This window comes from Callorhinchus milii, unplaced genomic scaffold (genome assembly GCF_018977255.1).
Source record: "Callorhinchus milii isolate IMCB2004 unplaced genomic scaffold, IMCB_Cmil_1.0 Scaffold4, whole genome shotgun sequence".
Lineage (NCBI taxonomy): Eukaryota > Metazoa > Chordata > Chondrichthyes > Chimaeriformes > Callorhinchidae > Callorhinchus > Callorhinchus milii.
In genome coordinates, this window is record NW_024704745.1 from 80,789,135 (window position 1) to 80,806,634 (window position 17,500).

General features: G+C 47.3%; 1 protein-coding gene across 1 annotated transcript in view; it reads right to left on the minus strand.

The window, feature by feature from the left end:
• Positions 1–7,040: 7,040 nt before the first annotated feature.
• The window catches only part of emsy (EMSY transcriptional repressor, BRCA2 interacting), a gene marked incomplete at both ends in the record, with an annotated part of 29,212 nt that continues 18,752 nt past the window's right edge, over positions 7,041–17,500 (minus strand). The window contains 2 exon segments of the mRNA XM_042334592.1: positions 7,041–7,205; positions 13,362–13,412. Of these exon segments, the coding sequence (XP_042190526.1) occupies positions 7,041–7,205; positions 13,362–13,412 (216 nt within the window).

Genomic DNA, 17,500 nt, shown 5'->3' on the forward strand with positions numbered 1-17,500 from the left:
ATAAACGCTGATCATTGTGACTCAGAGGGGGGCAGTGGGTGGGTGGGGGTGGGGGTATTGGTGGTGTGTGGGTGGGTGGTTGGGGTATTATGTGTGGTGTGTTGGGGTGGGGGTATTGTGTGTGTTGGGGGTGGGGGTATTGTGTGTTTGGGGGGGGTATTGTGTGTTGTGTGGGGGTGGGGGTATTGTGTGTGTTGGGGGTGGGGTATTGTGTGTGTGTGGGGGTGGGGGTATTGTGTGTGTTGGGGTGGGGGTATTGTGTGTGTGTGGGGTGGGGGGTGGGATTGTGTGTGTTGGGGTGTGGGGGTATTGTGTGTGTTGGGGGGGGGGGTATTGTGTGTGTTGGGGTGGGGGTATTGTGTGTGTGTGTGTGTGGGGGGGGGGGGTGGGGTATTGTGTGTGTTGGGGGGGGGTTTGTGTGTGTTGGGGTGGGGGGTATTGTGTGTGTTGGGGGGGGTATTGTGTGGTGTGTGTGTGGGGGGGGGTGGGTGGGGGTATTGTGTGTGTTGGGGTGGGGGTATTGTGTGTGTTGGGGGTGGGGGTATTGTGGTGGTGTGTGTTGTGGGGGGTGGGTGGGGGTATTGTGTGTGTGTGGGTGGGGGTATTGTGTGTGTGTGTGTGTGTTGGGGGTGGGGGGTATTGTGTGTGTGGGGGGTGGGGGTGCGGGTGGGGAGAGAGTTGCAGATTGCGACACTTGATAATGATTTCACAGCATCTCCTGAGAAATTAATATTTGACACAGCGCCTCATCACGTCATCGAGAGGTCTCAAAGCACTTCACAGCACATACTGTAAAGTGCAGTGACTGTGTATTTTGTGGGTGAAATTACAGCAGCCAATTGTGCACAGGATCGTCCCACAAACAGTCGTGGATTGTGTGACCACATTTCTTTGAAGGGAAAGTGATCGGCCAATCGACTAACAACAGGGTTCCTACTCACTGCTGATAAACAGAGGTGTGGAGTGAGGGAACTCGCCTAAGGCTTCTCTCCGCCCAGGAATTGAACCCAGGTCCTCTCGCTTGCGAGGCGAGGGGTCTAACCACTACACTGTGTACACAGCGGTGCTGACGGTGACTGTAGGGGGAGGGGGTCACTGGATCAGAGCCCACCTCGTATATGGCCACATTGGAGTTCTCGTGGGTTGCTACCCCCTGACTGTTACCCGACAGCGATTGGTCCATCGAGCTGACGCTTCTGCTGCCCGACCCGAGCAGCGCTTCACTCAACTCGTCCAGGTTTATCTTCTGAGTCAACACAAGTGAGCGGGAGATACCGTCAACAGCCATCACATTAATAACAACGGCAAATGTAACAATAATAACCCTGGCATTCGATACGGAGCCTCATCACATCTTCGAGACGTCTCAAAGCGCTTCACAGGATACACTGTAAAGTGAATTGACTCTAAATTTTATTGGCAAAACATGGCAGCCAATAGCGCACAGCAGTTCATTTGTATTGTGGTGTTTCACACCAGGAGGACCACCCCGAGGTGCAGAGATTTGCTCCCTGGGGGGAAGGTGGGAGGCAAAGATGACCGAAAGCGCAGTCAAAGAGGTACGTCTTGAGGTGGACTTTGAAGGAGACGAGTGAAGGGACGAGTTGAAGGGATGGAGTTCCAGAGATAATAAGAGCAGATTCGTTGGAAGCCCAAACACTGATGGTGGGGAGGGGGACACAACAATAATCATCCTGGCATTTTATCACTTCATTGAGACGTCTCAAAGCGCTTCACAGGATATACTTGTTTTTCAGTTGTGCAAACGGTTAACGAGATTTCTTAAAACAATCAACTTTCCTTATTAAGTATTATTTTGGTTTCTACCATCTTGTGTCCACTGTTTCCCTATAGCACTATTTTCAGATTTTCTTACTTCTACTGTCTACTCTAACCCCATCCCCTGCTCTCTCTCTTCTCTCTCTCTCTCTCCCCATCGTGTCTGTGCTGGGGCTCGCTCCCCCACTGGAGCTCTCTACTCTAACCCATTCCCTGCTCTCTCTCTCTCTCTCTCTCTCTCCCATCGTGTCTGTGCTGGGGCTCGCTCCCCCACTGGAGCTCTCTACTCTAACCCCATTCCCTGCTCTCTCTCTCTCTCTCCCCATGGTGTCTGTGCTGGGGCTCGCTCCCCCACTGGAGTTCTCTACTCTAACCCCATTCCCTGCTCTCTCTCTCCCCATCGTGTCTGTACTGGGGCTCACTCCCCCACTGGAGCTCTCTACTCTAACCCATTCCCTGCTCTCTCTCTCTCTCTCCCCATGGTGTCTGTGCTGAGGCTCGTTCCCCCACTGGAGCTCTCTACTCTCACCCCATTCCCTGCTCTCTCTCTCCCCCCCCCCATGGTGTCTGTGTGGGCTCGCTCCCCCACTGGAGCTCTCTACTCTAACCCCATTCCCTGCTCTCTCTCTCCCCCCCCCCCCCATGGTGTCTGTGTTGGGGCTCGCTCCCCCACTGGAGCTCTCTACTCTAACCCCATTCCCTGCTCTCTCTCTCTCCCCATGGTGTCTGTGTTGGGGCTCGCTCCCCCACTGGAGCTCTCTACTCTAACCCCATTCCCTGCTCTCTCTCTCTCTCCCCCCCCCATGGTGTCTGTGTTGGGGCTCGCTCCCATTCCCTGCTGTGTATATTACATTGCAGCCGCCTGTTGAGAGGTGACCCACCTTCATGCTGAGCTGGGGGTTGATGAATGTCAGATCACTGAGGCTCAGTAACAGCTTGTTGGGTCCTGTCACCATCTGGATCTGTTGGATTCGACCTCTGGGAAAACAGGAGCAAATGTGGAGCCTCGAGAGTGTGTTTGACACAGCACTGATTCACCTCATAATAATGTAATAATAAAAATCCTTGCATTTGGTACAGAGCCTTATCACTTTGGAAAAACATCTCAAAGCGCTTCACAAAATATACTGTAAAGTGGAGTGACGGTGTATTTTTTAGGTAAACACAGCAGCACCATTGAGCACAGATCTCAAAAACTGTCATGGTTCCGTATTTTTTTATTGGGGGATTGTTGGCCAGGACACCAGGAGAGAGAGAGAGCGAGAGCGAGAGAGAGAGAGCGAGAGAGAGCAACACCCTTGTCTTTTTGAATCGAGCCACAGGATCTTTAACATCCACTCCCATGGAATCCTGTAGCTCAGTGGTTAGACACTCACCTCGCAAGTGAGGACCTGGGTTTGATTCCCGGGTCAGAACGAAACCTTAGGCAAGTTTTCTTACTCCACACGCCACTGTTTACCAGCAGTGAGTAAGAACCCGGTTATATCCTGTGAAGCTCGTTGAGACGTCTTGAAGACATGATAAGGCACGATATCAAATGCGAGAATTGTTATCGTTGATAACTCTGATGTAAGAAGGATCAGGAACTGTATCTCACCTGATGATGTAGCTGAGGCCAATCCCACAAACTGCAAGAACGAAGATGACCACAAACACCGAAATAATCACCGTCAGCTCCACACCTACAGGGAAACCAGAGAATCCACAGCACTGTGCACACTGCAGTCACATAGAACCAACAAACTTGCAGTCCTGTAGCTCAGGTGTTAGACACTCGCATCGCAAGCGCGAGGACCCGGGTTTGATTCCGGGCAGAGAGAAACCCGAGGCAAGTTTCCTCACTCCACACCCCTCTGTTTACAGCAGTGAGTGGGAACCCGGTTGTTAATCGATTGGTGGATCACTTTTCTGGGCATAATAATCCCTTCAAAGAAAATAATAATTTGTCACTATCCACGACTGTTTGTGGGACACTCACTGCTGTGCACAATTGGTTGCTTCATGTCACCCACAAAATATACAGTCATTACATTTTACAGTGTATCCTGTGAAGCGCTTTGAGACGTCTCGAAGACGTAATAAGGCGCTGTAGCAATGCCAGGATTATTATTGTTGTTATTGCTATTATTTATTGTTATTACTATTATTATTGTAATTATTATTATTGTAATTATTATTGTTGTTATTATTAACCTGAGGAAGTATCCCGAGCGGAGAGAAGCCTCACCTCCTGTACACAGGTTGTTGGGGTCGAACCAGCAGTTGGGGTCTGGCTGGGGTGGCGCCCCCCCTGGGAAGCGGATGGGGTTGCCGGTGGGAACCAGCAGGTTGTCCCCGGGGTCCACAGTGTATGTGGGCACCAACTGTTGGCCACTCCAGTCCGCATCCAGAACCACATAGTCGCTCAGCCCGTTGCCCTGGGCGTCCGTCCGGATCCTCTGGTTAAAGCCTTGGAAGTCCAGGTTCCTGGTGTCCCTGGGCCGCCCCCCGCTCCGCCCAGGGCTCCCCATGGCTTTGGCAATCAGGTAAACCCCATTGTAAATAGTCCCGAAGAGCGGAGAGACCTGGAGGGGTGGAGGGAGGGGTTGGGAGGGATGGGGGAGAGGGATAACACAGCAGTCAGCAGGAATTTTGTGATTACTGATTGTGGGATACATATCACCCACAAAACACACAGTCCTCACTTTACAGTGTATCCTGTGAAGCGCTGTGAGATGTCTCATCGATGTGATAATAATAATAAAGTAAATCTCTCTTAAATTGTGTCACTCGGGACCATGACATTTATATGACTTTATGTGATGCAAAGTATGAATTACAGAAAACTCATGTTGTATAAAATCCGATTTATTAATAATAATAATCCTTCCAATTGATACGGTGCCTTTTATCACAGCATTCAGACGTCTCAAAGTGCTTCACAGATTATAGTTAGCCACATGTATCAATCATAATAATCCTTGTTTTTGATGTAGTGTTGAAACATCTCAAAGCGCTTCACAGAATATACTATAAAGTGTAGTGACTGTGTCTTTTGTGGGCGAAACTCGGCAGCCAATTGCACATAGCAGTGCTCACAAATGATTGTGGATCGAGTGACCAAATTTCTTTGGTGGATTATTACCCCCGAAAAGTGATCCACCAATCGCTCACTGCTGTAAACAGAGGTGTGGAGAGTAAGGAAACTTGGCCAAGGTTTCTCCCGCCCGGGGATCAAACCCGTGTCCTCTCGCTTGTGAGGCGAGTGTCTGACCACTACACTATGGGAACCTATTTTCCTTGCTCCAAACATAGTCTACTCTCCCCGGCTCAGGGCCATGCTCCGCCACTGTCAGGTGCTCTGGGGCGCTATCCTGCGGGGGCTGTGTACAGGCAAGTTGTTGTTGTTGTTCCTGAACAGGTGAAGGAGGGAGGACTGAGGCTGGAGTTGGGTGCTGTTACCTGCTCAGCCCCCTGAGGTGTCAGGAGCTCCCCATCATCTTTGGCCTGTTCGAAGGCCTCTTGGAAGGACCTCTCCTCAGACTGCACGGTGATGGTGAGTACGGCATTGTAGGCCTCCCTCAGTTTGCTGTCAGCCCTCAGCACGGGGTGCGAGGTGTTCCTGTAGGGGAGGCTGTACACATAAAACGTTCTGCTCCGCCTTCACCTCCACCAAATTATCCTTCTACTCCAAGATAATCCAGGACAACAATAAGGTCAACCCTAGGCTCCTATTCTCCACCACAACCGGCTCCTTGTCCACCCTCCCACGCCGTGCCCATTCTCTCCTCAAACTGTGGGGAGATGCTGGATTTCCTTGAGTCCAATATTGAGGGGATCTGGTCAGCTGCCTCCTCCCTCCCAACCCCCTCCTCATCTCCCCCCACACCCTGACCTCTACCCATCCCTCTCTCCACATCTTTGGACCTGTCTGTCCTGTTCTCTCATCACCACCATATCCAGCATGAAATACACCACCTGCTCCCTTGACCCCATCCCCACCACTCTCGTTACCTCCCAGCGCCACCTCCTCTCCCTCTACTCCCGACACCTTCAACCTCTGCCCATCATCTGGCACCGTTCCCATCCCCCTAAAAACAGCTACAATCACCCCCGTTCTCTGGACCCATCCCTGCCTTCTGACTACCGGCCCATCTCCAATCGCCCTTTTCTTTCCAAGGTCCTTGAAAGAGCTGCTGCTTCCAGCTTCACACCATCCTCTCTTACCACTGCCTTCACGAATCCCTCCAATCTGGTCTCCGTGCTGGGAGCAGCATTGAAACTGCTCTGGTCAAGGTCACAAACAACATCCTGTCCATCTGTGACCAGGGCTCCCTCTGCCTCTTCGTCCTCCTCGACTTCTCCGATGCCTTCGATACCGTGGACCACTCCAATCTCCTTCACCTCCTCTCCTCTCACTTCAACCTTCAAGGTTCTGTCCTTGAATGGTTCAGGTCTTATCTCTCACACCGTCTCCAATTTGTCTCTACCAACGATTTCTCTTGTAGGCCCTCTTGTGCGGTGTTCCTCGGGTCCTCTGTCCTCGGTCACCTCCTCTTCAGCCTCTACATGCTCTTCCTTGGTGGCATCATCTACAGACATGGGGTCAACTTCCACATGTACACACGAGGATGACACCCAACTCTATCTCTCTGCCTCCGCCTCCGGGTCCAGACAGATCTGCTGGTGGACCGTTAGGTCAGACTTGAGCCAAGTGCATTCGGTGGCCCACACCTGACCCTTGAGGGAGCGGAGGTGGTTGGTGTACCAGGGTGAGGTTCATGAGTAGGAGATGGTTGGGGAGGTGAGGGGGACAAGGGCATCAAGAGTGATGGAGAGGGAGTTGTGGAGGAGAGTGAGCAAGGAGGATAAATCAGTGCGGGAGGTAGGCCAGAGGGGGAGGAGTTCAGATGACTCCAGGGCAGCGGAGTGGGGTTGCAGGGAGATTTTTTTCCAGGGCCGGTAGGAGATGGAGGTGGGGTGGAGAGAGGGCCTGAGGAGTTAAAGGAGATGAAATGGTGTTTGAAGATGGTTTTATTTTCGGACACAAACTGCTGGACAGTCAGGGATTTGGACCTGAGCTAGGGGTTGGGATCAGGATGGTGGAAGGCAGAGAGGGTTGGGGTAGGAGGGTGACCATGGCACGGTTGAAGAGCAGGGTCTTGAAACTGGCCTTGAAGGTGAGGGAGGGAGCGAGACGAAGAGACTGTATGATGGAATTGCACAGGGAGGGGGCAGAGAGGCTGAAGGCCTGACCACTGATGGCCAAGTCAGACACCCACCTGTTTGCTGCAGCTCAAGCAGGGCTTTGATGGTGGAGGTGGCAGACTGTGGCTCCCCAGACACGTCCTGGTAGATGATGGTGGGGCTGGTGTCCATGGGCACCTCATGCTCTGCCCAATCCTGGCTTCTGGATGACGAGATAACATGAACCACTTGCTGAGAGTCTGTGATGCAACAGAGCAATAAAAGAACAGAAGAACATCAAAGTTTGCTGGTGACAGACTAAAGTCCATCCAGTTTGCCTTCCACCATCCAGGCAGTTACTTGACATATCGTGTGCCAAACTATATACTTTATCCCCAGATATTCGCCCACAAATATACGGTCAATTCACTTTACAGTCTATTCTGTGAAGCGCTTTGAGACGTCGAGAAGACGTGAAAAGCGCTATATCAAATGCCAGAATTATTATTATATTTTATATTAATTATTATACATTAAGCACTTTGAAATGTCTCAACAACATAAGGCACTATATCAAATGCAAGGATTGTTTTTATTAAATGATATTATTTTCTAATAGAAATCCACCTCATTTATTTTTGAAAGCTTTATTGACACGCCCAAATCTCAGGCCTTGCTCATGCTGCTGAACCAGCTGACATGGATCTGATTGGAGTGGGAGCTGGATCAGTGTGATACATATCAAATATCACCCTCACATTGCGAATAATCCTTGTACTTGATACGGCTCCTTATCACGTCATTGAGACATCTCAAAGTTCTTCACAGGATACACTGTAAAGTGAATTGACTGCATTTTGGGAGTGGATCGAATGACCCAATGTTATGTTATTTATTTTTAAACGGATTTTATCCCTGGAAAGTGATCCACCAATCGTCTAACAACCGGGTTCCTGCTAGGTAAACAGGGGCGTAGGAAGGTAACAAAACTTGCCTAAGGGAATCGAACCCGGGTCCTCGCGCTTGCAGGGCGAATGCTCTAACCACTGCACTACAGGACGCCAAGTTCAACAACAACAACTTGCATTCATATAGTACCCTTCACATGGGGTAGGGTCCCAGAGCACTTGTCGAAAGACACCCAGAAATGATAAATTTGCACATTTTTACTCTGCTTGAGTGTGAATTATCTTCTGCGAGGTTTCAGAGAGTGACCGCCTTTTCTAGGAAATACTACCATCCCGCAGTATAATATTAGTAACAGTGAGAAATCCCCTGAGGCAACAAAGAGATGGAAAAGTTTAGCATCAGCGTTTGTCATCTGTAGTTGTTGTAGAATAAATGACCATCATGTTTTTATTATAAAACCAGGCATCGGCCTAGCTAACAACATCGTGCAGTCAAAATGTTGCGACATTGAGCTCACAGTTGAGGCTGATCCATGAGCTCAGTATGAGGGGAAAAGCACTTTGTCAGCCCTGCCTTCCCTGCGATGAGCTGTTAAACATTTGGGTTGTTTAGATTGTTGTTATGGAGTTCCATAGTGTGATAATAATCATTGCATTTCATACAGAGCCTTTTCATGTTGGATGTCTCAAAGTTCACAGAATACTGTAAAGTGAACTGACTGTATATTTGTGGGTGAAACGCAGCAGCCAATTGCACACAGCAGCGTCCCCACAAACAGCCGTGGATTGAATGACCAATTTATTGTTATTATTTATTTATTTAATTTTGAAGGAATTATTACACCCAGGAAAGCCATCCTCCAATCACCTCCTAATTACTGCTGGTAAACAGAGACGTGTGGGGTAAGGAAACTTGCGAGGCAAGTGCCCTAACCGCTGAGCTACAGGACTCCATGTAGCACACTCGCCTCGCAAGCGAGAGGACCCGGGTTTGATTCCCGGGCGGGGGAAACCCGAGGCAAGTTTCCTTACTCCACACACCTCTGTTTACCAGCAGTGAGTAGGAACCCGGTTGTTAGTCGATTGAAAAAAAATCAATCCACGGCAGTTTGTGGGACGCTGCTGTACGCAAATGGCTGTCGCGTTTCGCCCACAAAATACACAATCTTCACTTTACGGTCTATTCTATGAAGTGCTTTGAGATGTCTCGAAGACGTGATCAGGCATTAAATCAAATGCAAGGATTATTATTATTGTTAAAAATCGCAGAATATTCGGAATAGAAAGGAGCTTCTCGCGGCTCCCAGACCAACACTCCACTGTATTAGGGCTATCTCAGTGCAAAATGGCTGCCACATTTTCCTACAAAAACAGCAGGTACTTAATTTAACAGCAATTACTTGGAAAGCGCCTTGAAACGTTTCAAAATAAGGATCCATAAACCAAACTGCACAGTCACTGCATTTCACAGCAATAATAACCCTGGCATTTGATATAGCTCCTTATCACACTGTTGACACACCTCAAAGCGCTTCACAGAATATATATTGTAAAGTGAATTGACAATGTTTTGTAGGTGTAATGCGGAAGACAATTGCGCACAGCAGCGTCCCAAAAACAGTCATGGATTGAGTGACCAATTTTATTTTATTAATATTTTATTAAAGCGATCATCCAATCGACAAACAACCAGGTTCCTACTTACTGCTAGGTAAACAGAGGAGTGTGGAGTAAGGAAACCAAGGTTTCGCACTGCCCAGGAATCAAACCCGGGTCCTCTCACTTGCAAGGCTCTAACTGTTACACTATAGGACTCCCGGACAGTAAATCGTGTGTAGTGCATTGGGGCGACCTTCAATGTGCAAGGCATTGCACAAAATCTAAGAAAAGTAGAATAAAACTGCAACAGGAATTGTAAACAACATTGCAGTTACCTCACTGATCACATGAAGTTTGCATTTATCTGTACAAAAATAGAATGAGACAGATGCATAGCTAAAGAGAGTCTCATACAATCTCGGACCACGTAGTTTTTCTCAGTCGTCGTTCACCCCCCAAAATGGTCACTTTTCCCCTTTGGGCTACAATCCCCAGATAAAATATGTCATTCAAGTGGGATGTCACCCAATGCAATGATTATTATTATTATTAACAATTTGCAGTTATTCAGTGGCTTTTGCCCAGGATAATGTACGCAGAACACTTGTACAGTGGTGGAGTTCGATGTTGAGAAAGGAGAAGGGGAAAGAGAGAAAGGGCGAGTTTCTAATTCTGCTGAAAAATTTAAATATTTATACATTTCAATGTCTGTCCATGAATGTGTAGCTGCTCCCACACTATCAAACGTTCACGCACCTTGTTAGAATGCTGACTCCTGGCGTAAAGGCTGGACAGGGATTGAGTAATAATAAAATAATAATCCTTGCATTTGATATACAGATGCTTATGTTGGCAGCAGAAGCAGCAATATAAACTAGTGTTAAAGGGGGTGAAGGGCAGAGAGACCTGGGGTTCATATCGTAAACCTTTGAAGGTGGCGGACAGGCAGATAAAGCTGTTAAAAAGTATCCGGCACACAAGGCTTTATAAATAAAGGCATAGAATATACAAGTCAGGAAGTTATGATGAACCTTTATATAAGACACTGGTTGGGCCTCAGCGAGAGACTGTGTTCAGTTCTGGGCCCCACACTTGAGGAAGGATGTCAAGGCATTGGAGAGGGTGCAAAGGATGGTACCAGGAATGAGGGGCTTCAGGAGAGGCGAGAGAAGCCAGGATTATTCTCCTTGGGGCAGAGAAGGTTAAGAGAAGACTTACTAGATGTTTTAAAAATTCTGAGGGGATTCGATAGGGTGAACAAAGAGAAACTATTCCCACTGGTGGGTGGGTCGGTAACCCGAGAGCTCCGATTTAAAATAGGGGGAGAAACAGAGGGGAGGGATTCCATAACAACTTTTAAGAGAGAAGTAGATAATTATTTGGGGAGGACAAGTTTGCAGAGCTATGGGGAGAGAGTGGGGGAGTGGGGTTGATTTGGCAACTTTTTTCAAAGAGCGGCACAGACACGATGGGCCGAATGTCCTCCTTCTGTGCTGTGTAATTCTATGATTCTGATATGTCATTGAGATGTCTCAAAGCGCTTCACAGAATATACTGTAAAGTGAATTGATTGTGTATTTTGTGGGCAAAACACAGCAGCCAATTGTACCCAGCGGCGTCCCACACACAGTCGTGGATTGAATGATCAATTTATTATTTATTTATTTATAAGGCGAACACGTTAACTACTGTGCTATCTAGACCCGGGTAGGGTTCCCCCACACCCCCAGATCTTAACCTTACGAGCTCCAGAAAACAGGCTGTACAATTGAGGCTGAATTTTCCATTTGCAGTATCAATTGGAGGTCAACAGGCAAACTCAGATGCATGGGAAATCAGCACCGAATTAACCTGTATCCCAGTCAAGGCTTTTACATCACCAGAGGGTTGGCATCTTGTCACAGCGTTCCACTTTGTCGGAGACACGGCAGAGGGTGTGACGTGACAGGAGGAGGTGATGGGAGTGGCTCTGAGGTGCCCCCTGGTGGTGTGACCGGTTGATGCTGTTTGGATCAGGCCACTCGGCCATGTTATATTCTAGTGTTTCATTTTCGCGGCTATCCTGCTCCTCGGAGGGAGGTAAAGTGAGGTCCTGGCTCAAGGCTCAAGGTGACAGGCCTGGTAACGGAATGTCAGAATCAAGCCCACCCTCTGTGACGGTCTCTAGTCCAGTCCTGAGCCAAGTCCACAGTACTGCTGATTCCACAGCCCAGCCTGACTCATTGGCAGGACCTGGGAGGGCAAACCAGTCACTGCGGGCACAGAGTCAACCCACTCAGCTCCTGTCAACCTTTCAAGCTAAAGCCTCAACTAGGATGGTCCGAGATGGAAAGCAGTGGGAAAGCTTGGCCAGACTCTGGCCCAACACACACTCTGTGCTCCCCACAAGTCTTGGCTCTCGCCAACCTGCGCCTAATACTCCCTGGAATTAGTAACTAGGATGTGTCCCTCCAGGGAGAGAGAGAGAGCGAGAGAGCATTCCATTCCAACAATCTATCTTGGGAATTTCCACGTCTCGGTGGGATGTGCGGAATTCTCAATTAGGTTTGGAGACTCTTAAGCAACGGTGATGAGTAACATTTAGAGGGGTGGTGGAGTATTATAACTGGAACTTTCATTTGTGCTGTAACATTGCTATTTGACAGCCACAACAATTGGGGTAATTGCTGAAGGTTTTTAATGATCAGCAATATTCTGAGTGTTAAGACTGCGAGCTCACTTCTATTCTCACCAGCCCAGTACCTGGAAAAGAGGCAGAATCATAAAATCTTACACTGTTTCTTCAGCTTTGTATATTCTTTTGCAATATTTCTTGCGCAGAAACCAATTTAAATTGCGTAGCTAAAGCAACAGTAGATGGACGTGAGCCATATAACTTGACAGCAATTACTGGAAACACATACATTTCAACAGATGAGTGGGTGCAGGTTCAGGGCTGTATGTGTAGAGCCATTTGAGGTTAAACACCGAGTGCCCTCACCACTAATCTACAGGACTCCTTCACAGGGTGTCACAACTCTCTCAAGACCCCACCATTTGTGTGTGAGTGTCTGTGGTATATACAAACACAGGTTTAAGAGCTTGGGGCACAAATAATCAGAAACCCTAGTCACTCAAAATGTTAATGCATTTCAATTCTCAAAATGTTAATGCATTTCAATTTCCAAGAAGCTCACTGCAGAATCACATTGCTTTAAGGTGAAGGAGCGACTAAAGGAGGGAGAGGGAGGAAAGACATAATAATAATAACCCTGGCATTTGATATAGCACCTTATCACGTCTTCGAGATGTCTCAAAGCGTTTCAGAGAATATATTAGGATATATTAGAATATATAGAGAAATACAGAGACTGTATTTTGTGGGCAAAACCCAGCAGCCAATTGCGCACAGCAGTGGCTATAGCATGTGGCATGTTTGCAGAGGGAATTAAAGGTGCCCGTAATCATATAATTAACAAGGATCAACTGTGAAACTCTTCTCATTAGTTAGTTAATTAGTTAGTTAATGACAGAATTAAGTTAACCTGTAATACCATCTTTTCACTTGCAGCACAATGTGACTGTTCACCTATGGCCACTTACCAAATCCCAGAGAATCTTTTATAGGATTAATATGTAGAACTGCGACAATTTAAGACAAAGTTTGAATTGAAATGAAGGGAAGTGGGGGGGGTGGGGGGTAAAACACATATGAAACGTGATGCAGATTTTGTGAATAAATATACACGGAACTGGCACCTATTCAATAAAACAGGTGATTTTCACATGAGACCTTGTGATCGATAACATAGAAAAGATACAAAATAATGAGACAAATTAAACGGTGCAAATCACATCCTGTGTGAAGATGGAGGTGGGAAAGGGGAGGGAGAGGGGAACAGCAGTGATGGCACAATATCAGAGACTTACTCAAATAATTATTTCGTGTTTTCTGTATCTCGATGTAGGATCTGGTTTTCCCTATTGTGACAATTGAAGACAAAACAAACACGAGGTTAAGGAAGATCAGAACCAGTTTTTATATAAATATATACAGTTTGAAGCCAATTAAGGCGGACACATCGGGGCGGCCATCTTGTCCGGCTGAAGAGGCGTCCGAGGTTAGGTGGACGTCCCTCTCCTCTTCCCACCCAGCAGAGGAGCAGCTCCGCCTCCTCCCTTCCATTGGACGGCAAAGGGACCCATTAGTGGCGGCTCCCAGGTGATTGACAGCCGGGGCTGCTTGTTAATGAATGAGCTCCAGCCAATCACCGGCGGCTCCCGCTGTCAATCAATCACAATCGGACTCCCTCCCATTGCCCCCTCCTCACTGATTGACAGCCCGGAGCCGCTTGTGAATGGCTGGAGTCCGCTGTCCGCTGATTTGACTCCTCCCATCTCCACCCCAGAGCCCCTGGTGGGCAGTGAAACAGGTAAGAATACAAATGAATTGACGCCGGATGTCCGGGTTAACCAGTGTCCGGCTAAAGTGGCTTCCACTGTGAATACACAGTGAATGGCCAGCAGGTCCCTGCAGTGCTCCACGAGGCCCACTCGCTCAGACAGAGGGTTCAAATCTGAACCGTCAAATGCACAGCACACAGTAAACTGGACAACAGAGCCTAAACCAGCAGACACAGCTCTCACCAATCCACCAGAGATTAGATTAAATCTTTCTAATCTCTCACTGAACACGTCACTCTAATCCCAGTTAACACACAAGGACTTTTAAGAACTTCTAAACTTTTGAACCCTTCGCCCGCCACTGTTATAGTGGAGTCTCTCTCCCAGTTAAACTAAATTGTATTCCAATCCTTGTTTGCTTCAGGATGTTTACTTTAACATGAAAGGTGCTATTATAAATATATTATAAATGCAAGTTATTTTTCCTCTCACATCCCCAAAAACCACACAAGAGAGGATCTATGGTCTCCCCAGACATCCCCATACTCTCTTTTAATCAGGACATGCATGAGAATGCTTTCAATTTATTTGTAGAGGTTAACAAAAACGAGTGCAGAAAAGGGTTACAAAAGATCTCTAAAAATAAATGAGTTGTAGCGTGATTTAAAGCTAAAATGAGTGCCGTGGAGGGGTGGGGCAAAGCAAAATGAGGAAAATACAGGAAACTACAGGTGGACATAGTGGGAATGTGAAGTGAGTTTTAGAAAAAAATGAAAGGAAATATACCTTCATAGGTGATGTTCCATTTGTGTTGCTGAACAGAGAGATTAAGGGTGAAGATGGGAGATGTTTTGCAAACAAAATACACTGTAATTTACTTTACAGTGTATCCTGTGCAGCCCTTTGAGACGTCTCAACTACGTGATAAGGCGCTGTATCAAATGCAAAAATTATTATTTTTATTATCTTTAAAAACTGGGGGTTCAGGTAGAAAAGGCTGAAACAAAGGCAAATAGGATTCTGGTTTTATATTTGGTGGAATACAATAACTACGTTCATTTGTATAGCTCCCTTCACGCCGGGTAGAGTCAGAGCACTCAACAATGGCGGAGCCCGACACCAAGCCAGGGAGAGGGGGGAGGTGACTAAAGGCACGGCCAAAGAGGAAAGTCTTCAGGTGCGAGCTGAAGATGGGCAAAGAGGGGGTGAGGTAGAGGGACTGAGGCAGAGAGTTTCACAGGTTCAGGCTATACAAAGGTCCAATTGTGACAAGTGTTTTCTTAAAAAAACATAATAATCCTTGTATTTGATATAATAATAATAATTTATTATTAGCTGATATGGCACTTTATCACCTTGTGGAGAAGTCTCAAAGCGCTTCACACAATATACTGTAAAGTGAATTGACTGGTGTACTTTTGTGGGTTAAAAAAAGCAATAAAACTATTTATTCAATTTACTTAAGATCAAAATTGGGCTTAAAGATATCCAAAGCTTGAAATTCCACCCGACCTATTCTGGTTTAAAATTTAAAAACATTTTGCAGAATTGTGGAAAAATCTTCAATTCAGTCTCAACCCAGACGCTTTTTTTCTGGAGTTCTTATAAACAGACCAGCAAAATAGTGGAGACGAGCTGGTATTTCAGTATCTCAGTGGTTAGAGCCCGTGCCTCGCGAGCAAGAGGACCTGGGTTTGATTCCTGGGCAGGAGGAAACCTTGGTCAAGTTTCCTTTCTCCACACGCCTCTGTTTAGAGTAAGTAGGAACCGGAGGTAATAATTCCTTAAAACATAGAAATAAAAATAATATAGTAACTCAATCCACAACTGTTTGTGGGACACAGCTGTGCGCAACTGGCTGCCGTGTTTTGCCCACAAGATACACTTGTCAATTCACTTTACAATATATTCTGTCAAGCGCTTTTAGAGGTCTCGAAGACAATGATAAGGCACTATATCAAATGCAAGGATTATTATAGGATTATTAGTTCAGGCCTGTAAAGTCTGCTATTTAAGAGCTCTGGGACGTTACCCTGCATGAAGGACGCTATATAAATGCAAGTTGTTATTCCTGTTAATCGTACAGGTATTGTTTAATAGGTTATCCCAACCCCCACCTTGGGTTCAAATCCCTGACTGTCCAATGCAGTCCTGTAGCTCAGTGGTTAGAGCACTCGCTTTGCAAGTGAGAGACCTGAGTTCAATTCCAGGCAGAGGGCGAAACCTTGGGCAAGTTTCCTTACTCCACACAGAGCCTAATAATAATCCCTCCAAAAAAAAAACAATGATAAATTGGTCATTTTCAATCTACGACTGTTTGTGGGACATTGCTGTGCGCAATTGGCTGCCGCGTTCGCCCACAAATATACAGTCAATTCACTTTACAGTGTGTTCTGTGAAGCGCTTTGGGACGTCCTCCCGACGTGAAAAGCGCGATATCAAATGCAAGGATTATTATTATTAATATTATTAATGAGCCTCTCTCTCTGTGAAGTGCTCTTGCTCTTGCTCTTTCTCCCTCTCTCTCTCTCTCGTGTGCTAAATTCCTTTCCAAGCTCAGATAGCAAACTGGTGTTTCCATCCCAGAACACTGGCCCGTGCTGAGCTGTCAGTGATGTCCTGGTCTGAGTCACACGCACACACACATACACACAGTGTAAGCCAGTGACAGCTGAGTTCACCACGTGCCGATGGCTAAAAGTAGCCACCTTTTTAATTACAGTTGATGTTGGGAATGTGACGTGATAGACCCCATTGTGTGTGAGTGTGTGTTTGTGTCTTGTGTGTGCTATTTGTTTGGGGGGGGGGGGGTGTGTGGTGTGTGTGTATGTATGGTGTGTGTGTATGGTGTCTGTGTGTATTTGGTGTGCGTATGGTGTGTGTGCATGTGGTGTGTGTGCATGGGTGTGTGTATGGTGTATGTGGTGTGTGCATGGGGTGTGTGTGTGTGTATGGTGTCTGTGTGTATGTGGTGTGTGTGTATGGTGTGTGTAAGTGGTGTGTGTACATGTGGTGTGTGTGCATGGGTGTGTGTGTGTATATGGTGTATGTGGTGTGTGCATGGGGTGTGTGTATGTATGGGGTGTGTGGTGTGGAGGGTTACCTCCCAGAGCTTAACAATGGTGGAGCTCGAGGCAGAGACGGAGAGAGGGGAGGTGACCGTAGGGACGATCGAAGAGAAAGGTCTTCAGATGCAATATGAAGACAGGCAGGGAGGTAGCAAGGGAAGGGGTTGAAGCAGAAAGTTCCACAGTTTGGGGCGTAGTCGCTGAAAGCAAGGCCGCCGATGGTAGAGTGGAGAGGCAGTGGGTTGTTCGGAGGCTGGAGCAAGCCGAGCAATAGAAATGGGTAGAGGAGTGGGGTGTGAGCAGGTATGAAAGGGAGATACCAGGGAATTAAGTGATTTGAGGCGAGTGTAAGGATCTTGAAATGGAGGCTGGCGAGGGCTGGGGTGATGGGGGTACTGAGTTTAGTGTGTGTGATAGGGAGTCAGTGGAGCCTGGCGAGGGTTGGGGTGATGGGGGGTGAGCAAACAGGCGATTGACTTCTGAATCAGCTGGATTTTGTGAATGGTGTAGCTGGTGTGACCGATGAGGAGGGCAATGGAGAAATTGAGGCGAGAGGTGCTAAAAGTACAGACGAGGGTTACATAAGGTAAGCTTACT